Here is a 19093-nt window from a genome sequence, read left to right on the forward strand (position 1 = left end):
GAGGGAGCAGGAGGGTGGGGTGCGTCTCAGTCCCTGTGTGGGTTCCTGGGTGTGTGCAGTGCCTGCCGGTGTGTGCTCAGTGCTCTGGGCTCTGGCTTCCTGTGGTGAGAGGCCGGGCGCTCTCCTGGTGCAGTCTGTCCTGTGAGCGCTCTCAGCGGCGGCCCTCCCTCTATCCGACCTGCAGCACCTGTACTTTCACCTGCTCCACCACAGAGAGGGAAAGGCGAAGCCCCACAGCAAGACCCATTGGGCCCGCACGGGGGACAGGGAATTCTTCAAGAAACCATCCAGGAGGCTGGAAAGGCTCCACTCTCCCCAGTGTCACTGCTGGGTGAGCCCTGGGTCCCCAGGAGGCGGCAAACCAACCAACCGAACAGCTCAGGTTCACAGCCTCAGCCCGGAGGTCACCATTCATCCGTCTGTGAGCTGGAGCTGAGGCTGCACCTGCCGTGGGGGTGCAGGGCCGGACTCCGCGAGCACACTGACTGGGATGCATGCACTCCTACCTGTGCATCTCCTCTCTTTAAACTCGGGGAAGGAAGCATTCCAAGGGAGAGGAGAGGAGGGGAGGGAAAGGAAGAAGAGGAGAAGAGAGAGGCACTTGGGGAACGAGCCCACTGCCGCTCCCACACTGTGCCTGGCTCGCCTCACTCTCCATCCTAATGGGGCTGTCCCCATACGGTGGACCCGGAGCCCAGACTGATCAGGGACCTCCATGGCCCACAGGTAATCTAAGACCAAGCGCAGCTCCAGCTGGGGACACACCTCCATAGCTTAGGAGAAAATCCCTACAAGAGAGAGGCATCCAATTCCCAGCCCATATGAGAAGAATCATCGAGATCTTGCTGAGGGATTAGCTCTACGAACAAAGCCGGCTTCTTCCTCGCAGGACAGCCAGGACTTTCAGCATCTCTCATCCCCGGAGCCCCTCCGACCCGCGGCAGTCCTGGCCTCCCGGCCTCTGAGGTGGAGGGTGGGGGAGGTGCAGAACAGGGAGCCTTTGTCCTCTGATTAGAGCCTGCACCTGCGGCCCCTCCAGGCGGCCCACCTGCCGCTCATGGACTGGCCTCTTGATGAGAGGGTGGGTCACATGACCAGCCTTTCCTGGGCCTATAAAGGGCTCGTCCCCATCTTGTCCAAAGCCGCAAGGACCCTTCATCCAGCTTCGTCCCAGGCCACCTGCACGGTAGGCACCCCTTCTCCTGATGGAGCGGGGACCAGAGAGGGAGAATAAAGGTAGAACTGGGTGAAAGAAGCAAAGGGGGCCAGGAGAGAGGGAAGGAGAGAGGGAGGGAAGTGGAGGAATAGATAAAGATGGCGGGGGGATGGGGGTGAGAGGGGATGGGAGGGGTTGGCTGGGGGGGAGCGGCTGCTCCCAGGCTGTCTGAGACCGACACTGCTCCAGGATGCAGCCAGCAACCCAGGGCGCCCCAGCCTTGTCCAAGTAGCGGCAATGTCCCCAGGTGCCAGCTGGGGTCTCACCAGGCCTCACTTCCTGGGCGGGATGGGGGCCCAGACAGGTGGTGAGCTCACCACCAGGTGAATCCACTGGGTCCCTCCTGCCTGGTGTGGGAGGTGATCCTGCATCACGGCCTCCCCGCTCCCTCCCCGCCCCCGCTGCTCCAGGCGGGGCAGAGTGTACAAGGATTAGCCCTTCCCCGCCCATGAGGCCCGCCATGTGGGTATGTCACCGCCATGGAATGGGCTGCAGGCAGTGTCCACCCCGGCTCAGGGCGCCCCCAAAAGCAGAGCCTGAGCTTCACCGGGTGTGCCCAGCGGACGGCCCGCTCTGGGCCTCCCCCATCCCCCCCCACTCGGTCCTGGGAGGTGGTGTGGGAGCCAGGACTCGGGTGTCACCAAGGTGAGGCCTGGGCCCCTCGGTCCCCTGGACAGCACTCCGCCCTCCTCCCCCAGGCCCCGCAGCAGCGGCCTCCTGTGCAAACGAGGCAAAGGCACCTTCCCTCCCTTGGGCATAGCCCCACCCGAGGGCCCCTCACCGGGCCTCCAGGGGGTGGGTGCTGGGTGCCCAGGAGGGGGCAGCCCTGGCTGTGTCCCCCCGGATCCCCGATCGGGGCTCCCTCAGCACTTCTGGGGCTGCCCTGGCTTCCCTCTCCTTGGCTCAGCCGGGGTGTGCCGCGGGCCTGCAGCAGGAGTCACAAATGGCGATGTGTCCGGTGCCTCAGGACCCGGCTGTGGACTTTGGATTTGGTGCCCGGCGGGGCCGATTGGGGGAGTCACGGGCACGGGCTGGCCTCAGTGTGCATCCTGTGTCTGGGGCATCGTGGGCCCTGCAGGGAGCCTGGGTCCCCGCCCAGGAAGTGAGGCCGTATCAGTGCCCAGCTGGCCCCTGGGGATGCTGGGGAGCACCCTCAGGAAGAGGGCCAGGGAGAGGAAGGGCTGTTGGCAGTGTGTTAGGGACAAAGCTCCATGGGGCCAGACTTTCGGGCTTTCTCCTTCTCCCTCTCTGCTCTGGGACAAGGGCCCCTGTGGGTTCTTACTCCGGGTTCGGGAAGGAGACTCTCACACCCGCTGCCCCCTCCCTGTCCTGCCTCAGGCCGCCCGGGCTCCCCACGATGGCCACGCTTCTCCTCCTCGGCTTGCTGATGGCCCCGGGTGCAGGTGAGTGTGGCATCTTATGTTGCCTTCCTGCTTGGGGTACGATTACTTCACCGGATCCCCGGGAGGGGTCCCCAAACTGCCTCTGATCTGCTCCTGCGCCATCTCCTCGCCTAATGAGCGACGGAGAGCAAACATGAGCGAGGAGCTGTAGGCTGGGTGCGTGCGGCTCCTCTCCCGGAGCTTGCTGCCAGCGCATGGAAGGTGATGGGGGCGGGGGGGGGGGGGGGGGAGAGGGGAGGAGTGGCGGGCCGCACAGGCAAGGGGGCCGGTGGGTGGTCCCTCCACCGGCAGCACCCCTCCCCCTCGCCCCTGTGCTCAGGGCCCGCTGTCCCATTTTGCTGCTGTCCTGGGATTGGCCTTGCACCCCGTCCTCCCCACTCTTGTAGGTGTGGCCAGTATAAAAGGTTGAAACTTGCAATCCCCCTCCCCCCGTTCTAAACTGGGGTCCTGTGCCATCAAACTGGTCACCGCAGTTCACTTCTTGGCAGTGGGGTTAGCAGCAGCTACGCTTGGGGTCTTGGTTATGATCTGCGTCTTGGGTGGCGTCCAACGTTCTTTCTCGTCCGCCCGTGTGTGCAGCTCTAGTACCCCAGCCCACTCTCCTCCCCCAGTGGGTTGGGCACGGTCGTAACTGAGGTCAGTCTTTACCAGGCCTTCTTCTCTGTCCGTCCCACCTTTAGGAAAACTCAGACCAACACACCCTCCCCTCCATGGAAGCAGTGAGAGTGAGGCAGGGGGTCCACAAACATCACTGACCGTTGATCTTGGCCATGACCCACGTTAGCGGACAGAACAAGAGGTTTGCTTGCTACACAGAAGCTTGTCAGTTGAAACCACAGCATAACCTCTACATAAGCCCCCAAGGCTGCCCTCAGGCCCACACCCTCCCGCGCTCCACCCCAGCCCTCCTTTCTAGGGCGGAGAGGACCAATAGCTAGAGAAGTTGCTGGTTCAAGTAGGAGACGGTTGGGCGGAGCGAAGCAGGGGTCAGGTCAAGGAAAGCCTGTGGTCCATGGGTCTCAGTCTCATCTGTAATAATCTGTAATAATAAAAGTGTGATATGCAAATTGACCGAACAACCAAACAGCAGAAGGACCATCGCTATGATACACACTGGTGCCAGGCCAGCCAAGGCGGGTGCAATGTGATTGGTCGGGGGCATCCCACCATCGCCCCATCATCACCCCACAGAGGGAGGCCCAGTCCATGGGCCAGTGATGCTGTAGCGGGTGTGCGGGGTGGTCAGCAATCTCCCCACAGAGGGAGGCACAGGCCAGCCAAGCGATCGCACCCCACGCCTGTCACCCACAGAGAGGTGACCGGTGGAGGGGAGGGGAGGACAGCGCACACAGATGGCAGGCTGTGGCAGCGGTGGGGGTGAGGGTGGGGCCAGCCGCTGGCAGCCGGGGGAAGGAAAGCCCTATTAGGTCCTGATCACCGGCCAGGCCTAGCGACCCTCCCGGGGGGTCCAGGATCGTGAGAGGGCGCAGGCCGGGCTGAGAGACACCCCCACCCCTGCACAACGTTCATGCACGGGGCCTCTAGCTATCTACAAAACCCTGCTGCTGATAATCCCTGCCTCCAGAGGTGGCGGGGTGATGTGAGCAGAAGGAAGCCAGGGACCATCCGAATGCGCGTCACTCAGGGCCACTGTTTACTGACTCAGGAGCGTCATTCTGTGAACTTCCTCCTCATGTGCCTGTGGCCTCCTCCCTCTCCGGTGGTGAGAGAGGCAGGGGGTGTGCACTGAGTGCGTGTGCCAGTCCAGCCCTGAGAGAAGCAGTTTGAAACCGGGGGTGACTCTCCAGGTTGCTGATGCAGATGTGTGGGCGCCGATACCCTGAACGCAGGCAGGAACATGCATGGGGGGAAGGGGCAGGGGGAGGGGGGAGGGAGGCAGCATCCTGTTAGCACATGTCAGTGACAGGGTCCTCATGACCAGCTGCACAAGGGAATGCCGGCGAGGAAATTGTCAAGGTGCCGGCAATATTTGTTTTAAATATATTTTTATTGATTTCAGAGAGAAAGGGAGAGGGAGAGAGATGGAAACATCCATGATGAGAGAGAATCATTAATTGGCTGCCTCCTGCATGTTCCCTTCTGGGGATGGAGCCCACAACCTGAGCATGTGCCCTGACCGGGAATCGAACCCGTGACCTCCTGGCACATAGGTCAAGGCTCGATCTTTGAGCCACGGGGCCAACCGGCAGTGCTCACAGTTGCTGTGGAGCATTCCTGCTGTTGGCGGCCAACGCTCTCTAATGGTCTCTGAGGCGGTGGGCTCTGGGATGGGATCTCACATGGAACCGATTATTTCCTTCAGGCGCCAGGCAGATCCCCAGCCCCCGGCAGGCGCTGGGGAAATACGCACCGGATTGGGTTTGCGTGCATCCCGGCTGCTGTCTTGGCTGCTACCCCAGCCTTCGCCTGCCGGCCGGCTGTGGCACACTCACACCACCCCCTCTCCTCCTCGCAGGGAGCCACCCTCTGGACACCCCTCACCGTCCGCACGAGCTGCCCCCAGGCCTCTCCAAAAACCTCAGTGAGTACTCCTGAACTCCCCCGGGAGCCTGGCGGCCAGGGAGTTGCCTGGGGGCTTGGCAGAGGACGTGACCCTGATGAGCACGCCTGAGGCCACTAGGCAAAGGGATTCAGTGGGATCGAAAGCCTCCCCCTCAGCAGCAGCCCCCGAGTCTGACCCGCCATCGTCTCTCCTTTGAGACAAAGCTCTAGCAGGTTCCCATCAGAGACAAGCGTCTCCCGAGGGCGAACGGAGAAAGAGGCCGGAGGTCTGGCGGAGGGTTATAGGGTGACTGTTTCAGCTTCCCATCGAGCTGGGGCCTCCCTGAGGCAGAACCGTAGGGAGATGATGCCTCACGGGACCATAGGGTCCATACGTTCCCGGGGGAGGACCCACACATGTCTGTTTCCTGGGTGACGACGTCCCAGGAGGTGGTCCTGTGGCCCTCGCTGAGGAGGAGGGCAGAGAGCTGGCTGATGCTGGCTGCACAGGAGGCTCCCTCCCACCTTGCGGGGGGGGGGGGGGGGGCGGAAAAGGGGGGAAGTCCCCGGGTTGTGTGTGTGTGTGTGTGTGTGTGTGTGTGTGTGTGATCCCCTGCAATCGAAGTGATGAGTCCCACCCAGAGTCCATGACAATGGCCTCCCTCCGCACGGCATGGTCCCCATGGGCGGTGCTGTGCCCACCGGGAGGGGTGAGGTAGACCATCACATTCCCAGGCCACCCTGGCCCTCAGGAGGGTCGCGGCCGGGAAGCCGTGAGCCAGCAGGCCCGCAGCCCGCCCTCTTCAGGGCAGCAGCCCCGCAGTGACAGCAAGTCCAGGAGCCCGGGGACAGCTCGGGGCGGGGCCTGGGTGCAGGTGGAGCAGCTGGGGCCCTCTGCCTAGAAGCTTCGCTCTCCATAGGAGTCCGTGCCTCTCGTGCCAGCCGCCTGGCGCCCACTTCTAGGTGCCCTGAGGGACAGGCCTGTGCCAGCAGCCAGGCCCCGGCTGCTTACAGTCCATCCATCGCTCCTGCCAGTCCGGGTCCACCCTCCCATCCAGGGGCCTTTTGCTGTTGTTGTTAAATCATTGAGCAATGTTGCCTAGTAACAGAGTCCCGTTTCATCCCATCAGGTCTCCATGACAACCCGTGTTCCTAGAAGTTAGCCCCAGGTCAAATCTTTAGAGAAAGAAAGGGTTTTAGCTGCTCTTCACCCAGGGCCCGGACAGGGACGGGGAGAAACCATGTCCCCATCCTCATGTTTCTCTTCCTTCCACTCAGATGCCACCTTCTTCGATGGGATGTTCAAAAACGTGGAGAGTGCGACCGAGATTTTCGGTAAGTCCCGTCTGAAATGGCATGTCGCCCCTCCCTCCCCGCCCGCCCCGGGTGTCAGAGCACACGTGTCGAAGGACATGACCTTGGTCTCCGCCCTTGGGGCTCCCAGGGCTCCTAGGTGCTGAGCCTCAGAGGTCGGTCCTGACCCAGCCTGGCCAGGAGGTGAAGGGGGGGCCTGTTTTGCAGGAGAGGAAACCGAGTCTAAGGAAATTCAGTGACTTGTCCAAGGTCACACAGCTGGGCATCCTCCTCGGTCCAGAGCTGAATCCCCTCCTCCCCAGTCCGTCTAGTGCTCCATTTATCAGCAACGCAGCTGTCAGGCAGCTGTCAATCATCGCAGTGGTTCCGCTCACTGATCACTAAAACTACTAAACTTCAGATGACCCCGTGGTGGACACGGCGGAGGTGCTGAGAGCTGCTGGGCTGGCGCTGGGCGTGAGGCTGCACCTGCCGGAGCATGTGACTGAGCTCATGTGGACACGCACACACCTTTCTTCTTTTTTCATGTTTTTATTTATTTTTAGAGAAAAAGGGAGGAGGGGGAGAGAGAGAGACAGAGACAGCAATGAGGAGAGAGAATCATTGATTGGCTGCTTCCTGCATGCCCCCTACTCGGTATCAAGCCCGAAACCCAGACACGTGCCCTGACCACCGGGAACGGAACCTGCGACGTCCTGGTTCCTGGGTCGATGCTCAACCACTGAGCCACACCAGCCGGGCCACACAATTTTACAGTGGCTTTTCCATCAGCACAGAATCAGTTCTTCATGCTTTTTTCAATGTATCTTCATTGCGGAGGGTGTTCTATGTCTTCCTGTCTATGATGAGGGCGGGTGGAAATGAAACACGAGAGGGCGACTCAGTGAGGTAGGAGGCAGTGGAACAGTTGGGTGAAATTGGTCCTTATGGGAACTCTAGATCCCCCTCCCCCCCACCCCCCTGCTCCCTGGTGTAACCCCTGCACTTCAGTGTGGTGGGGTCACCTGCTTAGCCCTTAACGGTCCGGTGGTCAGAATGCCACTGGAGAGGGGGTGGGCATGAGGTTTAGAGCTAAAGCACTGGACACCATTTTCTTGCCAATTTTGTTTGCAAAAGCATTTTTTAAAATATTCATTCTTATTGATTTCTGAGAGGAAGAGGGATAGAAACAATCATATCAATGATGAGAGAGTCATTGATCAGCTAGCTGCCTCCTGCACGCCCCCCACTTGGGACGGAGCCCACAACCCACGCCTCTAAGAGGCTCCCCTGACGTTGTTTGGGCCAGATCGGGGCTCCACGCTCAGCCCCCGCCCACCTTGGAAGCCTGGGTGCCCACGGCCAGCGGAGAGTGATCATGTGACCTTGCAGGGACCGGGGAGAAGGCTGTTCTGCTGGAGAGGAAGAAGGGATAGAGGCTGCAAGGTGGGCAGCCACAGGGCCCCGGCTTATCAGCCTGCTTCACTTTATTATTTTTTAAAAATATATATTTTATTGATTTTTTACAGAGAGGAAGAGAGAGGGCTAGAGAGTTAGAAATATACATCAGCTGCCTCTTGCACATCGCCCACTGGGGATATGCCCACAACCAAGGTACATGCCCTTGACTAGAATCCAACCTGGGGGGGACCTTTTGAGTCCGTAGGCCGTTGCTCTATCCACTGAGCCACACCGGTTTCGGCTAGCCTGCTTCACTTTAAAGCCGACCACAGTGCTGAGTCCTCACAGGTGCTCGCAGGTTGAGGAGACACCGGGGGTGCCAGCTGCAGGCGGTCCCGGCGGCTCCTCCTGGACGCTGCTCCAGCCCGCCCTGCCCTCTCCCCCCGCAGACTGCCTGGGCTCCCACTTCACCTGGCTGCAGGCCGTCTTCACCAACTTCCCGGCGCTGCTGCAGTTCGTGAGCGGCCTGCGCTGCGTGGCCGGCCTCTGCCCCCGGGACCTGGAGGACTACGGCTGCGCCTGCCGCTTCGAGATGGAAGGGCTGCCCGTGGACGAGTCTGACCGGTGAGCGGGAGCCGGAGCCGGAGCCGGGCGGCCCGGCTGGGACTGGGCCGAGCACACACCCAGGCAGCTCCCTGGACGGGCCGGGCGGTGTCTGGTTCTGGGCCTCACCGCGGGGAGACTGCTTCCTCCTCTTCACGTCGCGGTTCAACTGTGTTCCGCTGGCGTCGAAGGAAGGCCTTACCAAGAGCCTGTGTCAGGCCCGTAGGCAAACCTTTCCTCTCGGTTCTCATCGTGTGGGTCCCCGGCTCCAGAGCCACCTGGCTGCCTGCTCACAGGCAGAGCCCAGCGGCCCACCCGCCCTGCCCACGGGGCACCCCGAGCTATCAATAGAACCCGGAGCTGGGTTTAACCAGCCACCCAGGGCTCTTCCGCATAGAACGTGAGATCCTTTAATTCAGGAGTGTTCTGGCCACCAGGGGTGGAGATGGTGAAGGCTTCTGTCCAGTTTCACAGACATGTGGCAACCATCACCCCTACGTGACCTCTGTGCTTAACATAGACAGACACCCCCCCCCCACCTCCACCCCTGCCCCCACCTTGGAAAGGGGACAGCCCAGTGGGAATGGGAGGGAGTAGAAGTGCCCGTGAGAGGGAGGGTCTGCTCAGGCACGGTTATCTGTACCCGCAGCCCCTGGCATGTGGGGCTCATAAATTAACTGATGATGAGGTAGGTGGTCAGCTTCCCCTTGCTTTTCAGAGATGAGAAGTGAATTGATTAGAAAGCGCTGTGTCCTTGATCGACAAGGACTAGTGGCTTTGGGATTAAAATAGACTGTCCCATCTTCAAATCTCCAAGAGAGGGTGCAGGTCACCCTGGACCAAAAGGCAGTTTCAGGAGGGGAGGCTGGTTCTGCCCGGCGCGGTGCCAGGGCCGTTTCCGGGAACACGTTCCTTTCCGGCCCTCCTGTGGCGCTTCAGTGATTAACACCCTGCAAACCTGGAAGTCAAGGAGTGAAGCGGTAATTCATCACTGTCTCCGGCCCAGAAAGGATGATCCAAGCAGGAGGGCGAGGAACCGGCAGAATTCTGGGTCACGCTCAGCTCCAATTACCTACACCGTTCAGCTAACGGGGACGGGGTTCCTGGCTCCTGGAGGGCAGGTTGCAGAAATAACTGCTACCGCTTACGGAGGGCCTGACGCATGGTGGGATCCCTATGGATGCTTCTCGAATCCCCCAAATCCTTATGTTGTGTCAGGGACTTGGTAACTTGCCCAAGGTCACCCGCTGCCTATATAGTTTTCCTTTTTTCCACTGATGTCCTGTGTGCCAGTGCCACCCGGCCACACCGAGTCTCAGCCAGGCTGTGGTCGGCCTTGACCTCGGCAAATTACAGGACCCACATCTCAGTCCCCACAAATGCAAAGTTTCCTGATGAGAGCAGCACCTGCTGCACAGGCAACATACTTCTGATATTTTTTTTGTGTGTGTGTGAGCGCCCCAGTGTCTGTCAGACCCCACTGGGACCAGCAGGAGGCACGGGGTGATGGCAGGCTGCCTGCCTCCCTCCTGACCCTCCCCCCACACTCTCACCTGACCCTCCCCCACCCCCAGCTGCTGCTTCCAGCACCGCAGGTGCCACGAGGAGGCTGCCGAGATGGACTGTATCCAAGACGCCACCAAGGTCAGCACGGATGTCAACTGCGTCAGCAAGAAGATCACGTGTGGTGAGCATCGCCTGGGGCCCGGGGGCTGGGTGGAGAGGACCATTTGGCGAGGCGCATCCGGGAGAAGAGCCACGCGTATGGACGTAACAGCACCTGGGCCCTGAGGCTCGAGGGGCCTGGCGCTTGAGGAAAGGGGGCCAGTGGGTCAGAGACTGGGGTGAGGCAGGAGAAGAGGTCGGAGAGGGAGCGGGTGCGTGGCTTTGACTTTGAGTTGGGAGGGTCCGAGCACAAGCACAGACGTGGTGATGGTGTGACCTGAGTTTTTAAAGGATTGTAGATGCCCAGCCGGGCATAGGCAGGGAGGGGTCAGCAGACCACCCATGCAACCCATGGGAGAGGGAAGGGGTGGCCCAGGACAGCGAGGCAGAGATGGGGAGACGTGGGCCGACTCTAAAGACTTTTGTGGAAAGCAGAGCCCATCGGACGGCCCGATGGCTGGGGTGTGAGTGCAGAGGGGCGCGTGGGCCCAGACGGACTCACACCCCGAGGAGGTGGAGGACGCTTGCAGGGGGCACGGGGTTTGGCGGGCAGGTCGGGAGCTCAGCCGTGGCATCTGCATGGCCTCTTGGGACTCCAAGGGGCTCTGCCCTCGGTCTGTGCAGAGTCCAGGGACCCTTGCGAGCACCTGCTGTGCACCTGCGACAAGGCTGCCATCGAGTGCCTGGCCCAGTCCACCATCAACTCCTCCCTGAGCCTGCTGGACACCGCTTTCTGCCTGGCGCCGCCTGCCGGTAGGAGCACCTGGCCCTGCGCCGTGGTGGGCTGGCGGGGGTGCCCGTGTCTTCAGGTGCCAAGTCCAGCACCTCACATCCCACACCCACTGCTCTGGAGGGTTCCTCTGCAGAGACAGCCTGAGCCTCCTGCCCAGAGGTCAGGCCTCCGAGGGAGGCGGCTGCTCCTCGGACTTGAGGGGCCGGATGACTAATGGAGCCGATGGAGGCACCTGTTACATGTTCACCAAAGTTCCTACGCTCTCCCAGTCCCAACAGTATGGGTGCCCGGGGTGGGAAGTTCAAGGTGCCCTTCCACTGGGCATCCCTCTGTGGGGTCTCCCAGACACAGTCCTGCAGGGCTTAGAGGGAGCTGGTGTGGGTGGTGGGTATCTGGGTGTACATGTGATGTGGTTTGTGCATGCGTGTAGGCAGGGGCATGTGTGTGGGGTGTGGGTTGCATCTCCAGGTCTTCCAAGCCCAGCGGCCTTTTTCCTCTGCACCTGCCTCCACTTAGAACAGCGGGTCAGGACACCACGCTCCACAGCCAGGCCTTCGGGCTCGGCAGCCCTTTCACTGTCACGGCCTGTGCTCCAGTGTCACCCTCTCCAGAACCCAGAGCCTCCAGAGTCCCTCTGGGCTGGGGCCTGGTTGGCACCCTGTGTTCTGGGGGGTGGAAGCGGGGACCCTCAGGTGGAGGAGCAGTCCCCACCCCGCCCGTTGTGGGCTGAGACCCTGGGAGGTGGTGTGGACAAGGTGTCTGTCACTCATTGCCGCTTGGGCTCTTTTCCAGCGGAACCTGCGGAGCCCACAGACGCCAGCCTGGGGGCCCTCTCGGGGGAAGGTGAGTCAGAGTGCCAGCCGTGTGGCCCCAATGCCCTCATTTCCATTGCAGCCTTGGACTATCTGCCTCAATGCCCTCCCCTCAGAACGGGAACAGGTGGGACAGCGGGGGAGGAAGTGTGGGCTCCATCCCACGATGAAGTGATGATGTGTTGGAGTCGGGTGGATGTGGAATGGAATCCTGCCTCTCTGCTTTCAGCTGTGTGACTCGGGGAGCGTGGTGCAACCTCTGCACCTTTGCACAAAGCAGGGTTCAGCAAACTTTCGGGAAAGAGCCAGATAGTAAATGTTTTCCATACAGGATCTCTGCTACAGCGACTCAACTCTGCCACTGTAGCAGGAAAGCAGCCGTAGACAATCCATCACTGCATGGCTGTGCCTGTGTGCCAATAAAATTTTATTTACAAAAACAGGTCAAGGGCCAGCCCGTAGTTTGCCAACCCCTGAAAAGGGATGATTATACCCAACTTCATTGGTGACAGAGATCACATGACAGGGTGGGAAGATTCTGGGCTGGCATCTTCTAGAAATTCTAGTGGAACTTTAAAAATCAGCACATACCATCAAGTCACAGGCAGGACACTAGACGGCTTGCTTGAAATGTTTAATCCCCTTAGTGCTCACACAGCTTTATGAAGTCACTGCTGTAACCTTCATGTTGCGATGGTAAATTGAGATGGAGAAGGAAGGTGGCCAGGACACAGAGCTGAGTGGGAGGGCTGGGATTCGAGAGGCCTCCAGTGGGTCTTTCCTGGCTTCTGGAATCAACTCCCTCTCAGGCTGCCTTTCCTCAAGGACTGATCCATTAGGGCCAATACTGGCTCTTTCTCCCTTTTGCTGGTTTCTTGGCCTGAACACAGGACTGACTCCAATCTGGCCCCTCATCCACTGAAGGGGAACAGCTGATAATTGGTTGGTCTCTCTTCACAGTGTCTGCTGATACTAGAGCTGACCAGCTGACCACACTCCCCAGGACGAGTCAGCTGACCACTCTCTCCGGGACAAGTAAGCAGAGGGGCCCTCAGAGGACCGAATAGAATCAACTGGAGAAATGCCACCCAAATAAATATGCGTGCTCAGGTCGGTGGCCACTTTTTGATAGAGCCCAGGGGAAATCATTATAACAGACTCACTGCAGTTGAGTTTCCCAGCAAGCCTGGTGTGTGTGTGTGTGTGTGTGAGGGAGTGGATGGTGAAGCTGGGGTCTCTTTTTGGCTCAGCAGTGACCCCACCAACACCAGTTGTCCGGGGAGGTGGCTAGGGGCAGAGTCAAGACCACATGGCCTCCGGTGCCCGGTGGGGGGAGCTGCCTGTGGGAGCAGGTGGGCAGGCTGGGACTGACACTTACCTCTCTTTCTCTCAGGAGCAGAACCATTCCCAGACCAGGAGGGCACGGAAGCCGTGAGGACCACAACCCCTGCAGGTAAGCACGCTCAGCTGCCCCCACACACCCATTAGATCAGCTGTGTCACAGAAAGCCGGAGAACGGATACCAAACTCCAAGGGGAAGAAGTCAGGGAGCCAGTTTACTTGTGGAGCTCCACGGAGCAGACAAATGGAAGTAAGAGGCTGATCCACTCATGGAAAGAAAGGGAAACTTACCTATAAGTTTCCATTCACACCAGCTGCCACCTCACATTGCAGAGGGAGCACTTTTATATCTGAAGATGCTTTCTTGCCGTCTCCCCAAGCGTACCTATGATGATGCCCAGGCCTCACCCAGTACTGGGCACGGAGCCACTGCTGCTCCTTTGTCTGGACCAGACTGGGCTGGAGGCGTGGCCTGTGGGATGGAGACCCGGCTGCCTCCAGCTGAGAGGGCAGGTGGTGCTGACTGACCCTGAGGCAGGGGACAGACGGTGCCAGGGAGCCTGTGAGGGAGCAGGGCCGTGCTGGCCCGGTGCAGACCCGCACCTAACTCCGAGCGTGGCCAGAAGCTGCTGCAGCGTGCTAAGGGTTTGAACGGTGTTGCTTGCCTATGTGATTGTGACTGGCATCGGGTCCATCTGCCCATCATTCTTGTTCCTTCACTTGTGGGCACTGTGATGGGACTTCACCGGGCTGGCGCATGGGCGTGGATATGACACAAAGGTAGGCCTGAGGGTGGCAGTTCTCACCCACCAGGTGTCATCCAGAAGGTCTAGCCAGGACTCTGTCAGGTTCAAGGTTATCACTGGACTCGGGGGGTCCATGCAGCATTCCCGGGTCCCCGAGACACAGTGCTGACACAAGGCCAGTCTGGTGCTTCGTTCCCAAATATGTCTGCCTTTGGCCCTGACCTGGTTCCCGTCCGCAAATCTCTCCTTGGACCCTCTTGGACACGGTCAAGTTGTGCATTTTCAGGGTCCGCGGAGATTGCTGCCACAGCTGGAGGCGTGGCTGCGGTCCCCGGCGGCATGACACCTTTGGGGCTGGCCGGGCCGTCCGTCAGAAGCCGTCCTGAGGAGACGACTGGGAAAGGTGAGCCGCAGGCAGACAGGAGCCTGTCACCGCCCGGCCTGAGCGCCTCTGGCTAGGCGGTTGGTTAACAAGGCCCCTTGCCACACTGACCTCGGCATGTCGCTGGGACGGGAAGGTGCAGACGAGACTGGGAGAGGGTGTGCTGGCTGGCCTGCAGGCACCCAGGGCTGGGGGCGGGGCTGGAAATGGCAGGCCCGGCCCAGCGCTCACCAGCACCGTCCATGCCACCGTCTCTTGGAAAGAAGGAAACACTTGGGCCTTAGGAGTCCTCCGCCTGGGCCTCCGCCCTCAGGCGCATCCGGAAGGCGGCGCTGGCACTGCCTTCCAGTGCGCCATGCAGGGCTGGGCTAGCAGCTGCATGTGGGGGAGAAGGGGATGGGCCTTCTTAGTGCTTCCCGCCCGGACTATGCAGGAGGGGGAGCAGGGTGGGGAGAGAGATGCAGAAATAGGGACAGAAAACCAAGGTGTGAGAGACAAGCCCATAGGCGTGCTGACCTGCGAAGCCAGCCGGCCTCTGAGGACGGCCGGGTGCCCGGGCTGCTGGGTCCCGCTCAGTAGTAAATCGGCCCAAGAGCATCTGCAGTCCTGACGAGCCCCCGCACGGAGAGGGGGGAGGGGGAGAGGGTAGCGGGGAGCCTGGCAGAGCAGAGCTGGCGAGAAAGGCTTCTCTCTGAAAGACGACCATCCCTGACAGGGCCTGGGCACAGGACAGTCTCCAGGAGAGGGGAGGGGCGGAGGACGCAGGCTCCTGGCACAGCTGCGGCCACGGGGAGCCCTCCTGGGAAGGCCGCGCTGGCACTCTGGCTGCCCGAGTTCTCCTCTCCCCCAGCCTGTGCCAGGTCCGCCGGCCTGGCCCTGGGCGTGGGGGAGGACACCCGGGTGACGCCGCAGCTGGGCCAGATGCTCCTCTGCCTGACCGCCCGGTGCCCCGAGGAGTTTGACTCTTACGGCTGCTACTGTGGGCAAGAAGGACGCGGCGAACCCAGGGACGCGCTGGACAGGTAGGTGCTCCACGATGGCTGGCAATGGCATCGACGCTGCCTGCAGGGGGAGGCGAGAGCCCCCCTCCTCCTGGGCCGTCACTCGGTCCACAGAGAGCTCGCTGCCCGCCTTGCCTCACTCGGGTGGCTCGTACGTCACGGGCCCATTTTCCCGGTGAGCAGCTGAGGCTCGGCCTCATCGGAGGTCATCTGCCCACGAAGGGGCAGAGCCTGACAGACCAGCCACCTGAGGAGGTCACGCTGCAGGACATTTGTGATGAGCTACAGGGTGGGTCTCGGTGCTGTGCTGGGCCAGAGGCCACGCTGAAATCAGCTCCTCAGTGTTTACCTTCTGGGAACTGGATTTTCACATTAGGTTCCTGTGCGGGGTGCAGCCGGAGCCAGCACATGTGATGCACTTGGCGTGCAGAAACCAGCCGTGCACATGGGAAGGAGGCCCTGGGGGGTTCCGGGGCAGCTGGGAGCCAGCAGTGAAGGCTTCTCCTTGGTCGCAGGTGCTGCTGGTCCCACCGGTGCTGCCTGCAGCAGGTGCAGAGGCTGGGCTGCCGGCGTGGGAGGCTGCCTCGGCTGCCGGTGGTGTGCGCGGATGGCACCCCTAAGTGTGAGTGTGTGGGCCTCTCCAGGGGTCATCCTTCCACCCAGCACAGCGTCATGTCCACACTCGGTGTAGACGCTCTCCCAGCACTTCATCCATCACGGGCCTAACAAGTCTTCACTGCCAGGCATATGCTAGACCCTTAGTCCGCTGAGGAGACTCCAGGTCAGAGGCCACATGGGCGCCTAGGGCACAGGGCTGGTGGGTGCACATGGGACCGATACAAAGCATGCGCACTGCATGCTCACCATGTGCCATCCGCTCCCAGCTCCTGCTGTGCGCGAGTTCATCCTCACAACCGTCCAGGCCAGAGCACCGGGAGGCTGGCTCCCCAGGTCAGAGGCGGGGCCGAGGTCCAAGGTCACTCAGGCAGTCAGTGCTGGGCTGCATTGGGACGTAGGACCCCACTGCCTCAGCCCTCCAGCTGTCTCCGCCAGACAGTGGCCTCCTCTCTAAGCAGCAGAGCCTTTCCGGTGACATCCTCCGGGGCCCCGGCAGGATGGTGTCCGTGGCTCAAGGGCCGGGCGGGCTGCAGCTCCTCTCTCTCCTGGAGGCTGGGAGCGCCTCTGTGGCGGTCAGGGCCTCAGGTGGGATGGCTGGGAACTGCCACCCCCCCACCCCCGCCCGCAGCATCACTCTTACAGCAGAGCGAGGCGTCAGCACTGGCCTGCCGGCACTCTCTGGCTCCGTTTCCTCATCCACATGAGTGGATGCATTTCCCAGGTGCTTTGCAGCTCAAAAGGAACGGCTCCTCTTGCATTGCACGAGAGCTGGGCGAGGGCTGGCTCTCACCCGCATTTTCCTGGGGAAGCCTCTGGGGGCCCCCAAGTCCCCTCTCCTCCTTCCTCTGCACGCACCTCCTTGTAGGATCACACGTGCCTCTCACTTCCCAGGAGCTCCCTCCCTTCAATTTTCTACTCACCCAGTAACCCTTCCTCGGGAACTGGGACCCAGAGAGCATGCAGGACCCCTGCCTCAAGTCCCTCAGAGCCTGGGGGAAAGAGACAAGTCAGTGATCCCGCCCCTCATGTCACACTGCTAACAGGAGGCGGGCCTGCGGGGTCTGGCAGGGAGGATGGAGAAGTCAAGAGAGCAGTGAGGTGAGAGCTCAGGCTTCCGAAGGCCGTGCTGGTGTGGATGTTCCAAGAAAAGGGAAAGGAAACCGAGGCATTTTGGGGGCTCCTGGCAGCATAGGGTCAACATAGGGCTCTGTCTGGCCAGCAGGGAGAGAGGGTGGGGAAGGTGAGGGGGAAGGTGAGGCAGGGGGATAACAGGTACCAGATCAGGAACGCAGACCGAAACACTGACATTCTGGCCTGAAGTGGACCAGGGCCCGAGGGAGGGGTGAGAGCCCACAGGGGACAGATCAGAGTCCTATTGTCGTGATATGCTGGCTGGTTGCCCAGAGGCTCAGGAGGGAGTGGAGGCCACAGGGCTCCAGCTCCGGGGCCCATGGCTCAGGCTGCTCCCCTGCTCCCGCCTTCGCAGGTGTGGGCCGGAGCCTGTGCGAGCAGCTGCTCTGTGCCTGTGAGCAGACGGCTGCCGAGTGCATGGCGTCGGCTTTCTTCAACCAGAGCCTCGCGTCGCCGGGCAGCCCGGAGTGCCAGGGCCCCCCAGACCGCTGTGAGGACGGCGGGCAAGGAGTGCTCTCTGCGGCCTCCCTGGGCTCCAGCTCTGAGGAGAACAGTGAGGAGGTGCTGCCCCCCGCCGCCGCACACGGGAGAACCAGGAGGTTTCTGGGGAGGTCACCTGGTCCCGTGGGGGCCAGCCACACCCTGGCCCCAGAGCGAGCCCCAGAGAAATGACAGCACACCTGCTCCGGGCGCCGTGGGCCTGAGCTGCCTCTCGGTCGTCCTCTGAGCAGAGGATTGGGAGAGACCTGGTGCCCGCTGTTCACCTGGGAGCGCCCCCTGCAGGAGGCAGCGCAGGGGGCACCACACTTCCTGCGACACAGATGGAGATGCAATAAATACCCAATCAGAGCTTCTGCTCCCCTTGGTTTGTGTTTTTAAGAAAAGTAGATGTTGGTGCATGAACACTAGCAGATCGCAAAGGTGAGAGGATAGACAATGGGGGAGGGGGGGAGAATCTGTTCTCTCATCATTGGAAGCTAATTTCCTTCTATTAAAAAAACAGAAGGGAGTGTATGTAGTCAGCCAGTCTTATGAGATCACCTATGAGTCATCAATAACTCACCGATGGTGTCCTCAGCCAAGGGCTGAGGTGACAGCGCTTTGGTCCGGGCCCTGCGGGCACGTGTCTCCCTCCGCCCCACGAAGAACCGCCACTCACCCCGGCCTGGTCCTGGGCTTGCTTTCACAAATGAGGGTTCATCCCAGCGGCTGGAAGGTCAGGAATGAAATGCCACTCCTGACACACGCAGCTTCTGTAGAAAACTGAACTAGACCCACCCACCCACCCACTGACTAGTTGATTTATTCTGTACCAGGCAAAAGGCATCCCATCTTTAAAAACCCTTCACTGACCCATTAAGCAAGACGGGGTTATTGGAAATGACAGCCTCCTGCTTCCACATTTAGTCCCGTCCTTAGGTATCGAGGTGGAGCCACGCTGGACGACTTTTGCCAGCTCCACGCCACCTGGCCCACCTCTTGCTCCAGACACTGCGGTGACACCCGGTCCCGAGGCTCTGACCTGCACACTGGGCGGTGGGGTCTGACACGGCCCGCCACACCTACCTGCTGGCCCGGGACTTCTCTGAGGCGGCGTCGGGCACACACAATCCAGAATGCGGGGGAGTTCACGCCAACGGGGCCTTGACCGTGAGTGGAAGCCGAAGGCTACCCACTTCCCTGCCGCCTCCTGAGACGCCTCAGACTGTCGCGGGGGCTGGCTCTGCCGTCACCCAGTGAAGGCCAAGTCACCGACGATCCTCTTCACCAGCCCCTTCCCCAGGCCAGCGGCTCCTGGGATCACGCCCGGAGAAACCCCTGCCCCTGAGCCCGGCTTCGGCTCTGCTGTAGGAGACCCCAGGTTAGGACAGGGCTCCTACAGTCCGCCTCTGACTCGAAGTGCAAGTCAAAGGCAAACAGAAAACAAGAAGCCGACTTCGGTGCTCGCTTTCCTGCTTTTCATTCATGTGAACTTGGTACTTGAGATTAGTAACTTATCAGACGTCAGACTAGTAACAGGATCCAACAAGTTAAAGCTGGAAAGAAAGCACATGAGACAGCAAACCATACCGACTGCTCATCTCACACCTAAAGAACAGGCTCCGATTAGGGGGGGAGGGGGTTGAGTTAGGGGGTGACCGGCCTAAGTCCACGGGGGCAGCCACCAGGGGCTCAGGCGGTCTGCCAGCTGGAGGAGCAGCAGCAGCAATGAACACACATGCCCTCGCTCAGTGGTTCACTCCTCC

The 19093-nt window shown here is 60.8% G+C and overlaps 1 protein-coding gene across 1 annotated transcript; it reads left to right on the forward strand.

Moving 5' to 3' along the window:
• The first annotated feature begins 2544 nt into the window (after positions 1-2544).
• Positions 2545-17625, forward strand: OC90 (otoconin 90). The gene is made up of 13 exons (XM_036437544.2): positions 2545-2619; positions 5096-5161; positions 6400-6456; positions 8265-8439; positions 9993-10105; positions 10708-10836; positions 11609-11659; positions 12589-12663; positions 13028-13081; positions 14002-14118; positions 14948-15119; positions 15614-15720; positions 17203-17625. Exons 1-13 carry the CDS (start codon positions 2574-2576, stop codon positions 17517-17519), a joined length of 1479 nt encoding a protein of 492 aa, XP_036293437.1. The 5' UTR covers positions 2545-2573; the 3' UTR covers positions 17520-17625.
• The last annotated feature ends 1468 nt before the right edge of the window (positions 17626-19093 follow it).

Source organism: Pipistrellus kuhlii, unplaced genomic scaffold (assembly GCF_014108245.1).
Source record: "Pipistrellus kuhlii isolate mPipKuh1 unplaced genomic scaffold, mPipKuh1.p scaffold_m20_p_14, whole genome shotgun sequence".
Lineage (NCBI taxonomy): Eukaryota > Metazoa > Chordata > Mammalia > Chiroptera > Vespertilionidae > Pipistrellus > Pipistrellus kuhlii.

What these genes read in the sequence shown, in the direction of transcription:
- OC90 (XM_036437544.2), top strand. Translation starts at nt 2,574, where the DNA reads ATGGCCACGCTTCTCCTCCTCGGCTTGCTGATGGCCCCGGGTGCAG. An exon ending in CCCGTGGACGAGTCTGACCG is followed by an intron (nt 8,440 to 9,992) that starts GTGAGCGGGAGC and finishes CCCCACCCCCAG; the next exon opens with CTGCTGCTTCCAGCACCGCA. An exon ending in TGAGGAGACGACTGGGAAAG is followed by an intron (nt 14,119 to 14,947) that starts GTGAGCCGCAGG and finishes CCTCTCCCCCAG; the next exon opens with CCTGTGCCAGGTCCGCCGGC.